A 15950-nucleotide genomic window follows, 5' to 3' on the forward strand; every position below is an offset into this window, starting at 1 on the left:
TGGCCGTACAGCAGCGGGGGCGAGCGGGCGGCTCCACTTCCGACGCTGCGCCGGACGCGCGGCCCGCCGGGAGGACGCGTCCGGGTCCGGGGCTCTCTTCCGCGAGCCACACCCTTCGCCGGCTCCCCGCCTGCCCCGCAGTGCGGCCGAGGCCCGCGGGGGACCGGGACGGGGCCGTGCGGGGCCCCAGCTCCACTTCCTGCCTCACTGGGGCGGGCGCCGGGCCCCGTGTAGGGGACCCCACGCTGCTTAAACCCGGCTCGGTTCCTGATCGCCGCGGCAGAGGTTTTTAACCTGGGTTCACACCCCGGGAGCGGGGCGTCCGAGGACGGCCTGCAGGAAGGGTTCTCTGCACACCCGGACTTATACACCGCATTACGGGAGAGAGGGGTATGGTGAATGTTCATTTTTCTGGAAGAGTCCATAGTTTTTAATCAGGTTCTCTAAGGTAGCGCTGTCCAATAGAAATGTTATGCAACACACAATAAATACTATATGCAATTTTTGTCAAAAAGAATCTGAAAAAATCTTGAACATGGGCCTGGGTAGAGAGGTATAGATTCTACTAAGAGGCTTTTCCTGACTCCCCTAACCCCGGAAGGGATTTATCACTCCTTAGTGTATTCATCGACTCCCCTAGCACTGTATTCATGGCTGGATTAGAGGGCTTATCACATGGGGTCTAATTGGTTTTGAGACTTGTCTCCTTGTCTGGTATAGTGTCATTCATCTTTGTTGTGATTATGGCCTGCACCTAAGAGATGATCAGTAGATGTTTACAGGCCGAATGAGTAAACCACTAACCAGTTGTATTCAGTCTCTTAATACTTGAAAGGACTTGCTACTTCCTTGTTTAGGAAATTTGTGCCCATACTACCCTCTCCCACGTTAGTTACCTGTGCGTGTGAATTCATTTCAAGAAGTGCACAGAAAGTATCTTCTATCTTTTCCCTCCTCCTGATCTTACAGATGAGAGAATTTAGGCACAGAACTAAATTAGAGTGGCTGGCAAATTTGCATCAACTGGAATACAAAGAAGGGGAGGAAAGTTCTTGAAAGGGGTCTCAGTGGAGGTTCCTCAGATGCTGGGGATCGTTTGGCCCAGCTTTGGTTATTTAGTAGGAGGAAAGAGAAGTGGGGAGGTGAAGAGTAACCCCTGGGCCATGATGAGCATTCAGGCAGATTCAGGTCTGGGAAGCTGAGGATGTCCTTTCTGGAAGCATGATTGCAAAGGGAAAACTCACTGCTGGAGAAAGTTGAAAAGCAAAATGGTTATCTCAGATCAGACGTGCTGGCAGGAGGCATGTAGGAGAGAACCAGAAGGGTAGAAGAAAGGTCTAGGGAAGCCAGCAAAGAGCAGTGAGCTTTAGCTTGCTGAATATATTGGTGTGATACATCATATATAATATATACATTATTATTATAGGGAATAACCACTTAGAGAGCAGTGCCAGTTCTCAGTCTGCAGAATGGAAAATTGAAAGAATCAGAGACACAGAGAAGGCAAGCAACTTACCCAAGGCCACACAGCACTTTAAGCCCAAATGAAGCCTCCTGGGCCCTTCCCACGACACTTACCCAGCCCCACCCACACCTCAGTTGCAACCAAAGAACCCAGTAAGATGCCTAGGAGAACAGGTGTGGGGCACAGTGCCAGGCCCGATTAATGTCTTCCTCACCGTCTTCCAGTGAGGGGCTGTGATTAGGCCTATTTATAGGGGCCTGGTGCCTTAATATTCTGCCTGGTGCATTTCTTGCCAATCAAATCAGTACCGTCTGCAGTGTGATTGCTGCTTTAGTGGCACCAGGGAGCGGAGTTAATTAAACCCAATATAAATAGACTCTGCCCTCACCTTGCAATTGGAGTGTTTTTCCTTCCTGTCTTCCACCCCCACATGCCCCTCCCTTCTTCTGGCCCCCTTAGCTCTAGCCTGGGTGAGCAGAGCATGGACTCCTGTACCTAAAGTCACTAGCCACTGCCCCCTCTGCCTCAGGAGCAGGCCCCAACTTCCTCAGGGGCCAAAGTGGGGAGAGCCCAAGTTGTCTGCATTTGCTGTGCTTTTCCAGATCTGGGTACCATGTAGATTCATATAATCTGCCCGTCCCCCCACCACTCCCTTTCCCCAATTCATCCCTCTGTTTCCAGCATCTTTTTTATTCTGCAGCTAGGATTTCTCTCCTGTTTATCCAAGCATAGGAGGTTGAACTGAGATAATGTATGGAAAGCGTGCCTAGCAAGCACTTTATTAGGGGGTCAAGAGATGTTGCATCTTCTCTGAATTCCTCTCTTGTCCCTGGTCCTGTCCTCTCCCTCCCTCATTTACTCAACAGGCATCAGCAGAATTCCATCTCCTTTGAGCTCCTAGTGTCCCACCCAATACTGTCTTCCCCCGTCCTCACCTGCACAGGCTGAACCTCTGCAGATGATTGGAGTGAAGGCTGTGCTCTCGTCTTGAGACATCTTGCCCCGTGATGGGAGGGTGTGCATGCACGTGGGGTAGTCTTGATGCTCTGGTTCCCACACACAGGCACCATGACTCCTGTGAGGACCCAGCACTCCTTGGCAGGTCAGAGCTACGCAGTGCCCCTCATCCAGCCAGATCTGCGGCGAGAGGAGGCCATCCAGCAGGTGGCAGATGCCCTGCAGTACCTACAGAAGGTCTCTGGAGACATCTTTAGCAGGTGGGTGCTGCCACCCACCCCCACCTGATCAGAGGGTTGCCCCTGTCCTAGGCAGTCCTCTCTCCAGTCCCAGGAACATACCCTGTGTGAGCAGCCCCTTTGATTCTTGGTCCTGGGGGACCCAGCCGGCTTCCCTGTGGGGGAGGGGCCCAGGGCGGGAGTCCAGCTTGGAAGCTTTTTCTGTGTCCAGAGCTCACCACCCACTTAGCTGCTGGTTTCCTGTGGATCCCACAGGCCCCAGTGGTGGCTCTGCTCTCCCGATTCACTCTCCCTCCCCCCAGGGGCCCTGTTCCTTCGCTTATTCCTTCAGCCAGCAAATATTTACTCAGTACTTGTGTGCAGGGCACTGTGCTGGTCCTTTAGCCACAGCAATGAAGAAGGCAGCGTCCCTGTCCAACTAGAGTGCGTATGCTGGCAGGAGAGACCTAATCAATTGTAATTTTAAAGTTATTTAATTACAGTTGTGATAAGAGCTGTTTATAGTATTTTTTTGTAATAACTAACATTTGTATAGCATTAACCATTGACCTGAGTACATTAACTCACTTAACCCTTGCTACACTTTATAAGGAGGTACTGTTGTCGCCATTGTATGGATGAGGAAACTGAGGCACAGAAAGGCTGAGAGACTTGGCCAGGGCTCAAGCTCAGGGATTGTGGCTGCAGATTCTGTGCATTATTACCATCTCTGCTAAGGGGAGGTGAGCGCTGTGAGACTTGTAACTGGAGGCCTGGCTTGGCCTGAGGGGATCAGGGAAGGCACATGTGAAATAATAACATTTATGGTAAAATCTGAGGGGTGAGTGGGTAGGTTGGGAAGAACCTTCCAGAAGGAAAAAAAGGGCATGAGCTAAAGCCTTGAGGTGGGAAGGATCTGAGAGGAAGCCAGTGCGGCTGAAGCCAGGAGAGGCTGGTGAGGTGGGCAGGGCCTTAGAGGTCACTGACAATTTTGAACTTGGAGAGCTGCAGTTTTTTGTACCTCCAGCACTTATCCGGCACAGTCCTTGGGCTACAGTGGCTTTTCATACAGTGTTTACTTAATGTGAATGAGTGTATGGTGTTTGCTGTTTCCTTGCGAAGGTCCCGGGTTTGTCCGGTGTAGGGGTCGCGTCTTCGTCTGTCCATCAGCAACCTGAGATGAGGCTCAGGGCTCCTTCCTGGGTGCTGCACCGTGCCTCCCATGGGGGAACGTTACTCCCACCCAGTGTGAAATGTTGGACTGCCTGACGCAGGTTCTTCTCATGCTCCGTGTCATCCCCTCCCCGCCCCTGACTGTGCTCCAGACCTGGAATCCCTACCCCTTCACCATGTAATCTCCTCTTCCTTCACCAATTGGAGGTCTTCCTCCTCCAGGAAGCCCTCCCCAGTGGGGGGAGAAAATGTGGTTATTGTGTCCAGTTGGACTTGGAGTAAACACCAGATCCTCTTGACTCTTCTGCCTCATCCCTGCCTATTGACCCACCTGCCTGCCTCACCTGTCTAGATTGTAACTGTAACCACGGGGCCATGCACTGAAGTGGTTAAGGGGTCCACTCAGGAGCACAGTGCCTCACATCAAACCTGGCTGCTACTTAACCCCTCTAAGCCTCAGTGTTCTCATCTGTAAAGTTGGGATAATAATATCTTCCACGTAGGATTGTTGTAACGATTACATGACTTAAAACACACAAAGGAATTCAGCAGTGCCTGGCACATAGGAAGCATTCAGTGAATGTCAGCTCTTCTCTGTTGTCATCGCTACTCATTGGCTGCCTATGGTGGCCGTTCACTAATCTGCTCTCAATAGTTATAGAACATGTTAACGCCCCCAGTGCTTAGTATTGTGCTAAATGTGCCCAAGGGACACATAAACAGGAGGACACAGGCCCTTAAGAGCCATGTGCCGCAGATCATGGCCACCCCGTGCCCAGTGCTTGGAGTGGATGCCAAAACTAGTCTCCAGGAGATCGTATTTCCCCACCAGGACTGCGACTGCAGGCTCACGCTCTCTAAGGGGAGCGTTGGCTTTTTGGCACACTCTCCTTTCCTGTCCTGGTATTTGGAACCAGTCGCATGTCCTCTGCCCATGATGGCATGAGGAGAGGGCAGGAAAGCCATCTCCAGGAGTGGGGAGGGGTGAGTCAGTTGAGCATGGGTGCAGGCCCTCCAAGGGTGGGCAGGACCTGAGTCCGGGCTCCCTCACAACCGGGTTCCAGGTCAGCTCATCCCACCATGTGCTCAACATTGTGCTGGACCCTGGGGGCCAGCAAAGATGTGTACAGCGCAGTGTCCTCCAGGAGCTTAGAGTCCGGAATGGGAATGCAGCCAGGCTAGGTTAATTCTCAGTTGCATAGCATGGACTTGCAGAGATATAGAAAAGCATGAAGTTAGAATGGGTGGCACATCTGTCCATCAGAACTCCCCAAACCAGGTGAAGCAAAAAGTAACCGATCAGCAGAGCAGGCGTGGGAGCTGAAGAATGTGTATGTGTCATCAGGACCTGGTTTTGCTTTCATTCCATTTCAGCTTTTGGGCCGGCTCCATTCTCAGACAGCCTTGCTGTAGTGGTGGTGAGGTGACAGAAGGGCCAAAGCTCGTACTCTCAGGTTCAGGTCTAGAAGGAAAGAATGCCTTCCACCGCTCCAGCATTTCCTCCAGAAGTCACACTTGCTTCATTTGGCCTCTTGTCTATCCCAGAATAGATTGGTAGGGCCAGGGGCATATGACACTGATTGGCTTAGACCTAGATCACCTGCATCACCCCTGAGCCCTGGGTGTAGCCCCCCCTGAAGCACTGGGAAGAGACGGATTCCCCAAAGGAAATGGAGGCTGTTACTTGAATAAGGAGGACAGATGCTGGAGAGGAAAACTTCGTGCCTCCTCCACGTGGCTAGGGAAGGCTCCTGGAGGCAAGGCTATGCAGGGTTCGGAAGCTGGGTGTGCAGGTCACCTGATAGTCTTGAAATGGGGGCCACAGGCTCAGAGAGAAGCCTAATGTGGCCCGGAACACGATGTGTGACGGTCTCCTGAGGAGGCTGGCCTGAACAGGGGTGCTTTTGCACTGGGAGTACAGACATGCTGCCTGTCCCATACATTCAGTCCTTCACTGCAGAAGAAAGTGGAAAAGTTGCCTGCGAGTGCCTGTAGGCCTCGCTCCCCTCTGGGCTGGCACCCTTGCCTTGCATTTCTTCATGTCCTGCACAGGGCCGTGGGAGGGCTTCATGGCGGGAGTGGAGGGGCACGGTAATGAGAGAAAGGTTGGGACAGCTAAGCTAGGACCCCGGGATGGGCCTCTGAGCTCTGTTGAGGAGCTGTAGGGAGCCATGATGGGTTCTTGAGCAGGGAGGCGATGGGAAGGTTCTTCAGGCAGCTGTCACTGTGGACAAGAGGTAGGAGAGAGCGGATTCTGGGAACACCCTGGAAGCTGTGACCACAGTCAGGGCACGAAAGGCATGAGGCTGCAGTCCAGGGGAGTTGCACGGAGGGCTGGATAAGAGACACCTCAGAGGAAACAGTGACAGGACATGATGACAGATCGGGAACGAACGAGGGTGAGGAAAGGGAGGACTGAGTGGGGACGGGCCGTGCCAACACCCGTCCTCGTCCACCTGCCCCCCACCCTGCAGCAGTCAACAAGCGTGTGGACTTTTCGTTTTTCAGGGGCTTTTGCAGTGGGGATGTGACCCCAGCTTAGAATCTCCCCCCTTACATGCGTTCCTTCTGCTTGGAAACCTCCTGTGAGGAAGAGACAGGTGGCGGAGAAGAGACGCTGTGTCCCTCCTGCTGCTCCCTGTCTCAGGCCTGGCCGCGGCCTCGCTGGGGCCTGTGCGGCCGCTCACTCACTGCTCGGTGCAGGAAGGTGAGCTCATGGCACATTAGCATTCCAGGCTGGCGCCCTTCCTCCTGCTCTGCTGCAGCAGCGGGAGCCTGCGGAGACCAGAGAGAATGACAAGGACCTCTCAGCCCTCTCCAGCCCTCCGCCTGCCCCACCATCACCTAGGACAGGACAGGCCCCAAAATATCTGCCACGGATGTGACCTGCCTCACGTGATTCAGGTGACAAGGCAGGAGGGGGTTGGAATGGCACAGGGAAGAGGAGCTGGACACATCGTGTGTGTGGAAGTTTGGATGATGTCCTCTGCCATTCCCTGTCAGCCCCAGCCACCATCTAGCTCCTTCCTCCTGGGGAAGGATTCCTTTATCTCCGCGAAGCACTTTTCCTTTCCTCTCTCTCCTCCTCCTTCCTACCCTTCCTTTCATTTCCCTCCTCCTCTTCCTGCCTTCTCCTCACCTGCCCATCCTAACGTGTCCTGGCTTCCCCCGTCTCCCTGCTTCTCTCTACTGATTGGCACCTGATGGCCCGAGGTTACGCAGCACTCAGTCAGCTGCCCGCATAATTAGCAGATCGTTCTTAATTACCCCGGAGTGTGGAGAAGACAGAGGTGAAGGCAGGGCCCAGGCTGAGGGTCTGCTTCTCAGGGTTGGTCTGCATCAGGGGGGTTCTCCTCCCCAGCAGCCTCAGGGGACTGTGCTGCTGCCATGTTGCGTGGCAGTGCTGCAGGGGCCAGCCTGCCTGACCTCACAGGAAATACTCTCATAGGGGAACAGGAGGTCGTCTTTGCACATGGGGGGACAGGGAGCCCAAGCACGTCCTAGCCACCCTCTGCCACTCCAGGAGGGCGATGGTCCCTCCTTGCCATGGCTCTGTCACTCCATCCTCCGTGGCGTCCTTGCACAGTGCCTGTTTCCTCTGCCTGGAACGTCCTTCTCTGTGTCTGCTCAAGACTGCCTCTTCCATGAGACTTCCCGTCCCCACACCTGTCCACCCATGCAGTTCTCAGTTTCCTCTGAGTGCCTGTAGCCCCCCGTCACTCCTAGTCTTCTGAGTAATAATAGCAAATGGTAGCTGAGTACTTGGGTTGTGTCAGCGGGTACAGGAGCACTGTACTTATGCTAGTTCATGTGACCTTCACAGTAATTCTGTGACAGAAGTCACACTTCCTAAAGCCACACTGCTAAGTAATGTGACACCCAGGTGAGGGGGACACTGTCATTACTGATGTCACTCCTCATCTCCCTGGTAGACCCGAATCACCTCCAGGGCAGATGTGTGCTGTTTGGTTCATCTCTGTCCGCCTGGCCCCCAGCACCACGTTTTATGAACTGAATGTAGTCAAGTTACTTGCTGAACATTGAGGGGTGAGGAGGAAAAGAAGAAAGAGGGATGTTTGGAAAAGCAGCCGCTCCAGGGAGTAGAGGAAGATGGTGAGCCAGCTCCATCCCCAGCGCTGACAGTGGCGGCTTTCGCTGCTCATGTCTGGGCAAGCGTGCAGGGGGACAAGCTTGAGTGAGGGGCTGGGACACTGGCCTCGCTCGAAGTAGGCCACCAGGCCAGGGGGTCTAGACCAGGAATGGCAACAAGTTGCCCGCATGGGGGCTATTAACCAGCGTCCCAGCCCCAGTGAGGCTTAATGGTCTTTCCTAACACAGCCTTCCAGCCCGTCACTGCCAGTCAGTTGAGACGGCAAACTAACGAAAGCTGTCCTCACGCTGGGTCTGTACTTTCCCTCAGCATCGTGGCGTGTGGCCGTAAGAGATCCGGCTCTCTGGGGCTTTGTCAGCAAGCTAACCGTTAGGCTCTTCGATAAGAAAAGAACCCCAGAAATCATGTCTTCCATCCCTGCCTAGGCAGGACTCTCCCTTGGAGCTTCCTGACAGGTGGTCTTCCAGCTGGAATCTGATTGCTTTGCAAAGCTGTGCAGCTGTTTACTAGAACGTTCTCCATATGCAGAACCGAGATCAGTTTCCTTGTAACTCCACCCACTGGTCCTAATGCAGCCCTCTGGGGTGACAGAGAGTAAGTCTAATCACTTCTCCATCTGGCAGCCCTTCTGATAGTTTTGATATTTGGAGGGAATTACCATATTCTCAAAGTCTTCTCGTCTTCAGCCAGAACATCCTTCAGCTGCCTCCACCCTCCTCCTCACCCTCCTTTGGATGGGTTCTGTTCCTTGTCACTTTCTACTCAACCAGTGTCTGCTGCACATCAGGCTCCGTCCCAGGTGCTAGAGACACAGCAGTGAGTAAGACTCTCTGACCTGGGAGTTCAGAGTCCTCTCAAGACAGGGTCCAGTTTAAAGGGGACACAACTGTGGATGAGACGGGGGCCTGGCGTGGTTAGTGCTCATGAATCCAGGGCTGTGTGTTCTCCATGGCGCCTCAAAGAGAGCAAGTGTCCCTTGTTTATTGAAAGAAGGACAGAGGGTAGGAGAGGGATAAGGAGATGTGTACCTTACCATCTCATTTCTTTTAAAGCTGCTTAGCATGCGTTTATCTCCTACTGAGCTTATAGTTAACTAAAACCTCCAGGTCTTTCTTCATCTCAACTGCTGCTAAACCAAGTTCCCTCTCCCTACTGTATCTGTGCACTTGATTTTTTAAATCTGAATGCTGGGCTTCACAGTCATCCCTTGTAAATTCACTCTTGTCAATTGCAGCCATCCTTCTGGTCTTTCAAGATGACTTGAGTCTCGATCCCATCATGCAGACCATTTTGACCCTCGTCCATATGATATCCCATTTTCTAATCAGGTGTTGAAGGAACTGCACAGGATCCTGCCAGAGATTTATGGGCAAGGCTAAAATCCGTCCATTCTTCGACACTGAGTGCCCTTTGGGGGCCATCGTTCGTCTGGCTCTTATCTTTCCTATACGTACTCTCCCCCAACCCCCATAGCTCCATCTTGTCCACAGGATTTTGTTAGAAGCTGTCAGAATCCTTGCTGACTCAAGATGCATTGTGCTGAAGGGTTTCCCCTGATACACCACTCTAATAACCCTGTCAGAAAAAGAACTACGATTCATTTAGAACAGTGCTGGCCCCTGGGACTTGCCTCCTCTTCTAAGTGCTTATAGACCCCCCCGTTTAATAATCCATCCCAGAAATTTGCCAGGGCTCACTTTTAAGCTTGATGTTAGCAACTTTGAGAGAGCCCTTTTCTCCTCAATGGCAGGACCAGAACAGAGTGGCCTTTGTCCGTCCCCAGGCTCAACGTCCCTCCCACTCTCGCTGTGGACTTCGAGTAGAGTGATTATGTAACCACTGAAGGTCACTTCCACACCCAGGGGCAGGATGCGGCTGTGGTGGGAACTGGAGTGAATTAAAACAGCGTGTGCTTGAGTGCCCTTTACAGTGGACTGAAACCCCTCTCCCTGCTGGAAAAGAGGGAGCATGCGTGGGTTGGGTGGTTCTGCTTTGTCTTGCTGCAAGGAAACGGTGCCCTCCTTTGTCCCATCTGGACTGCTGCCGCCCTGAGACCAGTCTGTCAAGAAGAACTAAGCTGCTCTGGGCGCCTGCTCGTACCCCAGCCCTGCCACCTCACTGAGCCCCTGCATGTGAGGAGCCAGGAGTAATCAGGGCAGACGTCATTAGGGCACGGAGACCCCTGGGTTGTAAACTTGGCTGGCTGGGTGAGTCTTCTGGGGGCCAAAACCTTCTAGAGTTGGTGGCAGTGGTTTAGGAAGGTTGGGCCAGATTTCTGACTGTTCATTTTAACCTTCAGAGAAATCCTCTGACCCCAGAGGCAGTGGGCCCCTCTGCCATCCCACCTTATCCTCCTGCCTTCCTCATGCCTGACCTGTGCCTCTGCCCACCCACCCCCCACCCCTGCCCATGGCTTCTCACTCCTCACATGCACACGCTCTTGCTGGGTGACAGCTGAGAGCTGACCACCCTCAATGTGGAGCGTGGTGGTCGTGGGCAGGGGCTGGCATTCTCGGAGGTAGGGGAGCTGCAGGAGCGATTGGTAGGATGCTGCAGCGCATGTTGGTCGGAGTTAACTTTGCAGGGAGAAGAGCCTTGCTGTAGCCAAATGACGGGGAAGGCACTGTGAGGCTGGCGTGCAGTAAGCATAAGGCTCATGGGTTTCAGTCATTTGGTAACCGTAGAGTGAGCCCCTACCAGGCGCCAGGCACCGTCCCAGGCTCCAGGAACACAGCAGGGGGCCAAACAAGGCCCCGAGCCCCTGGAGCCCCTGGAGCACACACAGGTGACAGAGGCCCGTGTCCAGCACATCATGGAGGAAGGTGAGGCAGGGGAGGGCTGGCACGTGACAGGTGTGTCTGTAGATTCCATGGTCAGGAGGGCTTCCGGGAGGAGGGGATGTGGTGGAGTGAGGGAGCCGGCCACGTATGTCTGCGGAGACGGTGTTTTATTGGGAGCAAAGGCCATGAGACGGGAATGCATTTGGCACGTTCAGGGGATAGCAGGCAGCTGGTGTTGCTGAGTGTGCCCTTCATCTGGGGGAGGGAAGCAGGTGGGGAGCAGACCACCAGGAGCCCTGTGCGCTGGGCCAGGCCTCTGGATTTACCCAATGAGCGTTTGCTCTGTGGAGGCGGATGTCCTCAGCAGCGGTGGCCTTCCCTCAGCCTGGCTGAGCTCTTGGCCTCTTCTGCACAGAGACAGCTTTGTCTCCTTCATGTGACCGTGAGGGATGATTGAAACGCTTGCCAGATGTGAATAGCTGTGCACATACATGTAGGTAGTGACAGTTCTGTCTCTCTGCGTCCCTGTGCTGAGGCTGGAAACTCCTGGGAGGCCAGAACCATGTTCCTTTAGACGGCATGGACAGGTGCCCACTCAGGGACAGGCATCCCTACCCAGTGCTCCAAGGAACTCAGAACAGTTAAATCCTAGGCCCTTCAGGTTGGATAACCCCTGTAGAGGCCACCTGAACAGCACCATGATCATCCCCAACAAGCAGGTAACATCGTTTTAAGAGCCCCTGACCAAGACCCTGGCTTTGCATGTCTGCTGTTGGAAGCAGGAGGCTATAGGGGTTGGGGACAGCCCCCAGCCTCTGTAATCTTTTCTGTGGCAGAATCTCCCAGCGTGTAGAGCTGAGCCGGAGCCAGCTGCAGGCCATTGGGGAGAGGGTCTCCTTGGCCCAGGCCAAGATCGAGAAGATCAAGGGCAGCAAGAAGGCCATCAAGGTACCCCGTGTGGCCCTGGGGCCCGTGCCTGGTGGGCCCTCTCCCCGTGCCCCTGATGTTGCGCAGGCCCCATCCCTGCTGTCCAGCCGCACCTTGGTCTTACCTCCTGCCTGCCAAACAACCCTATGCTTTCTGTAACCTCTTGGGACCCTCAGACTTGTCCCTGTGTCCACAGGTATTCTCTAGTGCCAAGTACCCAGCTCCAGAGCGCCTGCAGGAATACAGTTCCATCTTCACAGGTGCCCAGGACCCTGGCCTGCAGAGACGCCCTCGCCACAGGATCCAGAGCAAGCACCGCCCCCTGGACGAGCGAGCCCTGCAGGTCTGATGGCCACACACTCGCCACACATTGGGAGGCCCCAGACACTGGGAGGAACTGAGGGCCCACCATGGCGTGCCGTCCCCTCAGAGGTTTTTGATTGGGATGTGGTGGGCGTCAGTTTGGCCTGGCACTGAAATCCACCATCCCTCTGTCACCTCCGGCCCTCCCCCCAGGAGAAGCTGAAATACTTCCCTGTGTGTGTGAGCACCAGGCTGGAGCCTGAGGATGAGGCCGAGGAGGGGCTCGGGGGTCTTCCCAGCAACATCAGCTCCGTCAGCTCCCTGCTGCTCTTCAACACTACTGAGAACCTGTATGGCCAGAAGGCGGCCGCGGGGACATGGGGGGAGGCCTGGCCTGGCTCAGTGGGAGCCCTGGGGGCAGCGTATCGGGAGGCTGGGAGCCAGGAGCTGGCCGGTTTGGCTTGGCTTGTTAGGCCTGGGAATCCACAGTGCAAATAGTGCTCCCTGATGAAATGGGAGAGGGAGGTCGGGAACACGGTTTAGAACAGAAGATGATGGATCATCTGACCCCCACCCCACCCTTGTAGGTACAAGAAGTATGTCTTCCTGGACCCCCTGGCTGGTGCTGTAACAAAGACACACGTGATGCTGGGGGCAGAGACGGAGGAGAAGCTATTTGACGCACCTCTGTCCATCAGCAAGAGGGAGCAGCTGGAGCGGCAGGTGGGGGGACACGAGGCTGGGGGGGGAGGCAGCAGCAAGTGAGGAGCGGGTACTGCAGCCCTGTTCTCAAGCCCCCACTTACATCCCTCACTTAATCCTGCAGGTTCTAGAGAACTACTTCTATGTGCCAGACCTGGGCCAAGTGCCCGAGATCGACGTGCCATCGTACCTTCCCGACCTGCCTGGCATCGCTGACGACCTCATGTACAGTGCCGACCTGGGCCCCGGCATTGCCCCGTCTGCCCCTGGCGCCATTCCAGAGCTGCCCACCTTCCATACAGAGGTAGCTGAGCCTTTCAAGCCAGGTGAGCTGGGAGCGAGGGGGGGAGTTAGGCCGGGGAGCTCCCCTACCCGGCCCCCTTCTTCCCGAGGCACCATATATCTTCTCACACTGCTGTTTCAGACCTAGAAGATGGGGTGCTGACAGCACCCCCACCACCGCCACCGCCCCCTCCACCTCCCCTGGCTCCTGCAGTGATGGACAGTGGCCCCCCGCTCCCACCCCCGTCACAGACCGTGGCCTCTGCAGGCCAAGGCGCCGGGGAGGACAGCAGCGATGGCAGCATGTCTCCTGCAGGTAGGAGCAGCCTGGGGCAGGGTTGGTCTCTAAGGGCACCTCTCCCTAACTTCAGCTTCCCTGAAGGATTTCCTATCGGTTTGTTAAGTGGTCATAAATCTTAGATTTTCAGAATAGTTCTCATTTTAATTATGTTGTTCCACTGAGTTCATAAAATAGTTTTCCAACTGTGCCTTCAGAGCTTTGGAATTCTCACCTCCAGGGACAAGTGGGACTCTGGGTCCCCCTCTCCCAATTAAATCAAAGGAAAAAAGGGATCTACTAAGAAATTTAAAACCACAGCAACAAAATATTCCGTGTTCCTGGGATTACAAAATTTCATTGTTAATATTGTATCTCCCAGCCTGTGTGCAGCATCAGACCTGGCACAAAAACCCTTTGTTGGCTCATGTGTCAAGCTGAGACACTGTCAGAACATCAGTAATTCACAGGGTCCACCTTTGCAGGGTGGCACTTAATCAGGTGGGGGTTGGAGAGGGACCAAGACTGGTCCTGGGCACAGACTCCTGAGCTTGGTGGCTAGGAAGTCAGCATCCAGGCCCCAGACAGTCTCCAAAGGGCCAGTGTCACCTGCTGGCTTCCTCTCAAGAGGAGACACCCTCCCGCACAGCCAGGCTCGAGGCTTCGCTCTGACCTTAGACCCACAGCCCAGCCCTGCCCGAGCAGCCTTTCCTCCTTGTACCCTTCCCCTCCTCCTAGCTCTAGTCCAGGGAGCTCCCAAGGAAGTGGTTGACCCCTCCAGCGGCCGGGCCACTCTACTGGAGTCCATCCGCCAAGCTGGGGGCATCGGCAAAGCCAAGCTGCGCAGCGTCAAGGAGCGCAAGCTGGAGAAGAAGAAACAGAAGGAGCAGGAACAAGGTGAGGGGACGCTGGACCTTCTTCAGCAGGAGGGCTCTAAGCAAAAGGGCCATCTTCCCTCCAGCAGAGCCCATCAGAGTGCTCTCTGCCCTCCCCACCTCAGGTGGGGCCAGCCCCCAGCCAGTCTGCCCAGTGTTTTCCTAGGGTGCTTGCTCGAAGCCCTCAGTGCCACCCCTGCCATCCCCACTCCTCCTGCCTGGGCCTAGGGCTCCTTCCTGGTTTTGGAGCCTGCTTAGTGGAGCTTTCCTCTCTAAGCTCACCCAGCTCAAACTGTGACCAAAGAATTTTCTCAAGACTCTGCCAAGAGTTGTCTAAGGAAATGGTCAGGGGGCCACAGATATTTTTAGAAACAGAGACCTGATTAGCTCAGCCCTTCTATAAGCCTCTTGAGGCTAGATGAGTCTGCTGTGAATCCGAAACACTGGCACCATGTAGTACCTGTGCATAAAGCAGCAGTGCCTGGGCCGGCCCGGTGGCACACTGGAGAGTGCACCACTTGGGAGTGCAGCGGCGCTCCCGCCAAGGGTTCGGATCCCATGTGGAGACCGGTTCCCGCTCCCTGGCTGAGCGCGGTGCGGGCGCAACACCGAGGGTTGCGATCCCGTTACCAGTCAGTAAAAAAGACAAAAAGGAAAAAAAAAAAAAAAAAAAAAAAAAAGCAGCAGTGCCTGGCAGTCAACAGTCCTGAGTTTGCCAAGGCCCAGCTCTGCTTCTGACTTGTCCTGTGAGACAAAGTGCCTAACGTCTTTGGGCCAGTTTCCTCATCCCCACAGTGGGGCTGCACACCTGCCCGTGTCTTACAGGATGGCCGTGATGTTCACCATTTTCTTATAGTACCCACTGCCAGATACACGGACAGACCAAAGCTCCCAGAGCTCATGGTGAACATGTGGCTGTGGAGAGGGCTGGGGACTGTTGCAGGGGCAAGTGAGCCAAGAGGGCACTGGCGACTGGGCCTGGAGCCTCCCGACTTGGCCCCCGCACCCTCCCACCTGCAGCTTTCCTCTTGCAGTGAGAGCCACAAGCCAAGGTGGAGACCTGATGTCAGATCTCTTCAACAAGCTGGTCATGAGGCGCAAAGGTAGGAGGCAGAGGGGCCGCCTTCAGGGCAGGGGCCTCAGGGTGTCCTGCAGTGTACTTCTGTTCTGCCTCTTTCTTCCTGTTTTTAAATCTTCAGGGGCTGTGTGACCTGGGGCCTCCATACACCCTCCCTCACAGCCTTTTCCCTTCCAGGTATCTCCGGGAAAGGACCTGGAACAGGGGCCAGCGAGGGGCCAGGAGGAGCCTTCGCCCGAATGTCAGACTCCATCCCGCCTCTGCCTCCCCCACAGCAGCCACCGGGAGAGGACGAGGATGACTGGGAATCCTAGGGGTCTCAGCACTCCTTCCTCCCCCAACCCAGACTTGGGCTGTGGCCCTGAGACAGACACAGCTGGGACAGCCCCCTTGGTGAGACAGGGATGGTGCAGGACTGCCCTACGTCTGTGCTGGGCCTTCTTCAGGGAGCGGGTAGGTTGCATGAAACCATAAGTGTGGGGTGGGAGGGGCTCGCTCTCCACCTGTGCCCCACCGTGTGCCTGCTCTACCCACCCCTTCAGCGTGTGCTCCTCTTCCCGAAAGAGACTCGAAGAAAACAGCACCATGAATCAATAAAGGACGATGTAAGAACTGAGCATAAACCAACAGTGCACTTTTAATTAAGGAGTCAAGGCTGGGTGGCTTGCAAACATCTGAGAACCAGTGACTGTCCTGCCCCGTGGGTCTCCAGGCAATGGGGCAGAACATCTGAGTGGACCAGGGCCCCTTGCACTGGCTCGAAGGTGCAGTCAGCAGGGGCAGCTGCTGTGGATGGGAGGGA

The 15950-nt window shown here is 54.9% G+C and overlaps 1 protein-coding gene across 1 annotated transcript; it reads left to right on the forward strand.

The window, feature by feature from the left end:
• Positions 1-335: 335 nt before the first annotated feature.
• On the forward strand, positions 336-15663 carry WASH1 (WAS protein family homolog 1). The gene is made up of 11 exons (XM_008577796.1): positions 336-390; positions 2529-2682; positions 11541-11652; positions 11828-11974; positions 12148-12284; positions 12522-12657; positions 12761-12962; positions 13061-13234; positions 13934-14092; positions 15105-15173; positions 15326-15663. Exons 2-11 carry the CDS (start codon positions 2534-2536, stop codon positions 15460-15462), a joined length of 1422 nt encoding a protein of 473 aa, XP_008576018.1. The 5' UTR covers positions 336-390; positions 2529-2533; the 3' UTR covers positions 15463-15663.
• The last annotated feature ends 287 nt before the right edge of the window (positions 15664-15950 follow it).

The sequence above is a fragment of the Galeopterus variegatus genome, unplaced genomic scaffold (assembly GCF_000696425.1).
Source record: "Galeopterus variegatus unplaced genomic scaffold, G_variegatus-3.0.2 Scaffold70, whole genome shotgun sequence".
Lineage (NCBI taxonomy): Eukaryota > Metazoa > Chordata > Mammalia > Dermoptera > Cynocephalidae > Galeopterus > Galeopterus variegatus.